The sequence below is a fragment of the Triticum dicoccoides genome, chromosome 2B (assembly GCF_002162155.2).
Source record: "Triticum dicoccoides isolate Atlit2015 ecotype Zavitan chromosome 2B, WEW_v2.0, whole genome shotgun sequence".
Taxonomy (NCBI): domain Eukaryota; kingdom Viridiplantae; phylum Streptophyta; class Magnoliopsida; order Poales; family Poaceae; genus Triticum; species Triticum dicoccoides.
Window position 1 is genome coordinate 9,778,099 of NC_041383.1, and position 6,300 is coordinate 9,784,398.

Here is a 6,300-nt window from a genome sequence, read left to right on the forward strand (position 1 = left end):
GAAGAACTAGGGCTACTACAACGAGCTTTGAAAATGCAATAAATCACAACCACTAGCATGTTCATTACCTGAAGCCTCCTAACAAAGATTTTCGTATTTATACTTGTTCATAAAAAATGTGCAACGGCTTGGTTATTCCAACTAACTCAGCAATTCGTTCTAACGTACAAAAGAAATATTAGGGAAAGAACAAAGGAAAACAATGAAAAAAAGGAACATATTAAATAAGAAAAAGTGTGGGATTCGAACCCTCGATAGTTTCTAGAACTATGCGTGTTTACCAGAATAGATCTATCAACCATTAAACCATCTCTCGATAGATAATCCCGATTTTATTCTTAGAAATAAAACATAGTCATACTAAAAATAAAAATAGATATAAACGTTTAGAAATATTTCATGTGGGTATATTTTCTCCTATTTTATACACATATATAGGATGTGCTATACAACCTTGTGAAATAAATACTAAATCCCCTCTTCTTGCTTCCATAAAAAATAAAAAGAAGTGGTTAGAAATAATTTGGAAGAGAATGATTAATGGATTCAAGATTAAACTGCTCCTACTTCGCACTTTTTTCCTTTACATTTATTGATAAGTGAGTGATCAAATATCTAGTCAACAATATTTGATGTTAAGTTGGAGGGTTACAAATATTGTTATTGCTTACCAGTTAGCTCTTTGAGCATTATTTTATGACTTACTCGCTCCTAGTAATATGTGTACCCCTTGTATTTGCTTGCTGGTTTCTGTAATAATAAAAATGTTGTACTTCCTTGTACATCACTTTGGATTGGACTAGTATTGTCGTACGTATTCAAATTCTCTTATTTCTTAAAAAAAACTCCCTCCATTTATGTCAGGTGTATTAGTTTTTTTTGCGAACCAATGTGTGGTTGGATCGTTAGATGGACTGTGGTACCCCAGCCCACCATGGTTCAAGTCCTGGTGCTCACATTTATTCCTGGATTTATTTCAGGATATCCGTTGATGCGCATTCAGTGGGAGGAGACGTTCCCGTCGACGACGAGGTGCCCACGTTGACTTAGTAAATTTCAAGATGATATGTCGGCTTAGTTTTTCGGAGGTGCTCATAAGGGTAGGGTGTGCGTGTGTGCGTTCATAGGGGTGAGTGCATGCGCGTGTATATGAGCGCTTGCATCTGTACTGTGTTCAATAAAAGGTGTATTAGTTTTTTCCAAGCAAAAATGATAATGTAAGGTGTATTTCTTTTTTCCATGCAGTTTTCCTTGCGTGCCCTTCAACCATCCATTACATGCCATAGATAAAAAGTACTACGTAGTTCCCAGTAGGAAGGTCGTAGAAAAGAATCTCTCTCCCTAATTGCATGCACTCACATTTCTCTCTATCCCATCCCACTGATTGATTTTAATCTGGTGCTGCAAGATTCAGTTGCCTTTTGTTATCCCACTCGTTATTTTGTTGCCCCTAATTAACCATCTAACTACCTAATTAGTTAAAGGTATTTTTGTCCAAAATTCTCCTCAATTATGTGCCTTGGTCACCGCACCAAACAAATACACCTTATATAAAGGAATGCAGGGAGTATTAGTATTGATTACCCCGATATAAAAGAACTGACAGACCATTTCTTAAAAAAAAATCAAATAACAAAAAATATTTAGAATACAGTTTGCATGCCAGATTACTACCTCTTCCCATTTAGTATTGTCAAATTGCACAGCCATTAGGATATTCATTGATGGCGGGTTCGAACCTTGATAGTGCACTTAACAGTTTGTATAAAAGAACAATTCTGGACATTTTTTAGAATGGTCGAATTTTCCTCTAAGTATAGTTTTTCACGGTGTTTCCATTTGTTCCATTCATTTAAGTTTTTGTCTTGTGTCTTACAAGCCATTTTAATCGTTTCAGTGGAACCAATGGGGATTCATTGCCTGCTTATTATTTTTGTTGTGGTACCATGTTGGAATGTCTCAACATGCTTAAATGAATTTGTATACTTTTTTTTGAAACGAGGCAAAAGACTTGCCATTTTTATTGATTAACAAGAAGGGTGAAGTTCAATACAAAATCGCCTAGGCGATAACAGATACAATGGCTACTCTAGTAGCATTGCATTACCCAAATGCCTCGCACCAGCTAGGACCCAGATAGGCGTTTCATCCTTGATGATATGCACAACAACCTCCACCAGCGCTGCCTTGGCCTTGAAAACACGAGCATTCATTTCCTTCCAAATCACTCAAGCAAGGAGGCTAACGCTTTCTGTGCATTGTTGGTTAGGGTATCCTCCCACCACTAGGAAAAACATTGCAAGGCAAATAGGCGAGAGGATAAATGCGGGGGATTTGTGTTCTAAGGATAGGACATCCCAAATGTTGACCAAATTGAAAACGGGAAGATGGAAAGGGGGCGGATCAGAATTTATAATTTATCTTCCACTGACGCCGAGCAACATTAAGGTATACATGCATTGGTGCATGCTTTGCATCTTAAATGAATCTGTATACTGTCACCACTTGGAAAAACATTGCAAGGCAATTAGACATGAGGTTGAATCCAGGGTATTTTCTTTCTAATGAGAAGGACATCTCAAAATGTTGACCAAATTCAAACCGGGCGGATGGAAAGGCGGCGGATCGGAATTATCTTCTCGGCGAGGGGCGACACTGAGCAACGTTGAGGTATATCTGCATCGGTGCATGCTTATCAGCATCCCCAACCGTCCACCTGCTCTGCTTCTGCTGCCTTTAAATATTTGGCACCTCCTTCGATCCCTCCCATCTCACAACACAGTGCATAATTGTTGTCTGCTGCTTAGTTTGTCCCGTACACAGGTGGAAGCTCTTATCTACCTGTGTATTAAGACTTATCAGGTCGACGACCAAGGTAAGTCCCTAAACCTATGTCTATGTCTATTCATCAGTGGCCTGTACTTTTCTTATATCCAAGTCACACTTTTTCTTAAGCTTCTGGATTAGCATCCACCCATCTTAATATCCTTGTACTCTTTATAACCTTCCTGCGAAAAAACAGATTTATGTATAACCTAACCTGTGCATACAAGAAAAACGAACTAATAAGTTCATTTGTTATGCACACCTTCAAAAAGTGCAATCTTACACTTTGTAGTGTGTAATGGGTGATTCAAATTTTCCAAACTTCCAAAAAAACAAGAAATTAGAAAAAAAATACATCTATTTACTTATATTTATTTTTTGTATTATCAAATAAGACAAAATATAATAAATGTTAACCATAATTCAAGCTAAGCATTTCCCCATTGCCAATAAGAAAAACAAAAGAAGAAAGTTACTTTATGCCCCTATATATAGTGTGCAGTGACAAATTAAGTGTCCTAGTATACTAGAGATGTGATTAACATTGCTACTGATAGCATGGAATATTCTTTGTTTTATTCACGTCACAAAATGGCTTTTTTTTTGTTTACCCATGTTGAGAAATTGAAAAAAATGCATTGTGCTTCTTTCTTGGAGTTTTTGAGCTTTTTCTATGATTACTAGAGATGATAGATACATCTTCAGTGCTTTATTGGCACATCTAAGCTTTTAGTGCACACAACGTACAGTGACTGAAATATATAGCAGGTTACTGCACCGAGACCATGGCAGGCAGCTCACCGAAGGTTAGTGAGATCCGGTGTGCGCAGCGTGCGGAAGGCTCCGCGGCAATGCTGGCTATCGGAACAGCAAATCCGGCGAACAAGGTGTCCCAAGAAGAGTACCCTGACTATTATTTCCGCGTTACCAAGAGCGAGCACCTTACTGACCATAAAGACACATTCAAGATAATATGTAAGCACCCAAACATACTGAAATATCTAAGCAGACACGTATGATCTGACATGATTTATGTTGTTGGGTTTTTGGATCTCTAAAACTGATATCAGGTGGTCTAACGGGCACGGAGAATCGTTTCTTCTACCACACGGATGAACTGCTCAACTCCCACCCTGTCTTGCTGGACAACACGTCACCGTCCCGTGAGGCTCGGCATGATATCGTGGCCAAGGCTGCTCCAGAGCTTGCGGCAGCAGCAGCAAAGAAGGCCATCGCAAAGTGGGGCCGTCCGGCCAGTGACATCACCCACCTTATCGTCAGCACCAACTCTGACGCTGGCGCCCCAAGCGCTGACGTACGCTTGGTTTCACTCCTTGGCCTTCGCGCCGATGTCTGTCGTACCATGCTCCATCTTAACGGCTGCTTCGCCGGCTGCTCCGCCTTGCGCCTAGCCAAGGACCTTGCTGAGAATAACTGTGGGGCACGCGTCCTCGTAGCTTGCGTGGAGCTCGCCATTTCTGGCTTCTGCAGCCCCGGCGAAGGGGACTGCTTAGACACCCTCATCACTCATGCGTTGTTTGGTGATGGGGCAGGCGCGGTAATCGTCGGCGCCGACCCCATGCACCCCATCGAGAATCCTCTGTTTGAGATGGTGTCCGTCTCTCAGACCCTCGTGCCGAGCACTGAGAATGTGCTCACCCTGAACTTGGGGAGCAATGGCACTCATGGGAAAGTTTACACCAAACTGCCCACACTGGTAGCAGACACCATGGAACCTTGTCTTCTGGAAGCGTTTGGTCCACTTGAGATGGACTTCCAATGGAATGACCTCTTCTGGGCAGTGCACCCTGGCAGCCGTGGGATCTTGGACCAACTTGACAAGACACTCCAGTTGGAGCCCACGAAGCTAGCGGCGAGCAGAACTGTCGTACAGAAGTTTGGGAACATGTTTAGCGCCACCGTGATCTTCGTGCTTGATGAGCTACAGCGTCGAATGGAGGAGGAAGGAGAGCAAGCTGAGTGGGGGGCCATGGTGGGATTTGGACCAGGCTTCACTATCGAGACCATGGTGCTCCATGCAACCGGCGCTCTCAAGAAAAATTAGCGCTTCGTCGTTAAGCTATGTACGCAGCAGCGGAGAATAAGATTAAAGTCTGTGTGCCCAACTATTTTAATTGTTCTCATCCAAAAGTTATTTTGATTGGATCTGTAACCTATATGGTTACCAAATCAAATATCAACTACCTCCAATAATGTACGATGTTATGGTTTGTGCTGATTTTGACAGCCATTAATGAATCTATATTGCAAGACAGTGTAAAAGTATTGCTCACATGATTTATTTCTCCACTGCACTATGCATGCTAGTTCCTCCATCTGGGTTTGTAAAGTGGGCACAGATTTTTTGGTTTTTCAGTTTGACTAACAAAATGTGTGTACAACATCCGTTTAGTGTATAGATACACTCATTTCTGCAATAGTGAATTCCGGAGGGAGAGAGTATATTAGAAGCATCGTTTGACGTTGAATCAAGTAATGATATATTTTGATATATAACACACATTTTGCTAGTCAAATAGGTGAAGTAATAAACCGTGTCCACCTTCAAAACCCAGATAGAGATAGTAGTATTTACCCACACATTAATAAGTAAGCAAACTATATGCTCCTATGTTAAATCAGGTAAATGGAATCACAGTGTCTGAACCGAACTTTCATAATTTCACGTGGTAAGATATACCCAAATAACACAATGGCAACACAAATTGTGGAACAATTCAATCATGGAATTGTGAAAGTTCAGTTCAGACCATGTAATTCCATGTTCCTGGTTTAACATATATAGATTTCCGTACATTATCGAGTAGACGTTTACAATCCAGTTACCTAATGTAACAGCTTTTTACTGACAGTATTCCACACACGCCACTAAAAAAACTTGAACGTGCTACTTTGATAAAAAAAATGATATACTTGCTGGAGCTTCGCCCTCGGGATCGATCACATCAAATCACGACGGACACACACGCACCAAAACTTTTGGCAAAGACAAGTGTCGTGCCTCTTTCATCGCTTTACTGTTTTTCTTGTTTTTCTCATAACTGGCAAGCAATGACCTGGCTAGCAAGCCCACTCCAAACCAGACCTAAACCAGTAAGTCATGGATAAAGATAACCTACTGGATCGTGTCCTACACGCACAACTTCTAGCAACACAACTAGATAGCCAGGCACAAGTCCCAGCTGGACCCAACTTATTGATTTTTCTAATCTAATTGCACGCACCGTTGATCACTATGCTAATGCTAATCCTAACCAGACATACCTTTGCCATACATCCAACGTACACGGTACATCCACTAACTCATCTATGTTTGGATTATTCCAACAATGATCCCCTAATCCAAACATCCGACTCTTCACTCAACGAGACACGCAGACGGCCATTTGTTCATCTTGCCACGTCGATTGCCTCCGGTGGTGCAACTTACCAGACCGTAAGTTCTCCCTTCTT

At 41.2% G+C, this 6,300-nt stretch overlaps 1 protein-coding gene across 1 annotated transcript; it reads left to right on the plus strand.

The window, feature by feature from the left end:
- Window positions 1–3,610: 3,610 nt before the first annotated feature.
- LOC119366799 (bisdemethoxycurcumin synthase-like) lies at window positions 3,611–4,891 on the plus strand. The gene is made up of 2 exons (XM_037632515.1): window positions 3,611–3,801; window positions 3,897–4,891. Exons 1-2 carry the CDS (start codon window positions 3,612–3,614, stop codon window positions 4,889–4,891), a joined length of 1,185 nt encoding a protein of 394 aa, XP_037488412.1. The 5' UTR covers window position 3,611.
- Window positions 4,892–6,300: the final 1,409 nt, after the last annotated feature.

Excerpts from the sequence above, each read along its gene's own strand:
- LOC119366799 (XM_037632515.1), top strand. The coding sequence starts at position 3,612 with ATGGCAGGCAGCTCACCGAAGGTTAGTGAGATCCGGTGTGCGCAGCGT. Across the intron at positions 3,802-3,896 it reads AGACACATTCAAGATAATAT|GTGGTCTAACGGGCACGGAG; the intron begins GTAAGCACCCAA and ends AACTGATATCAG.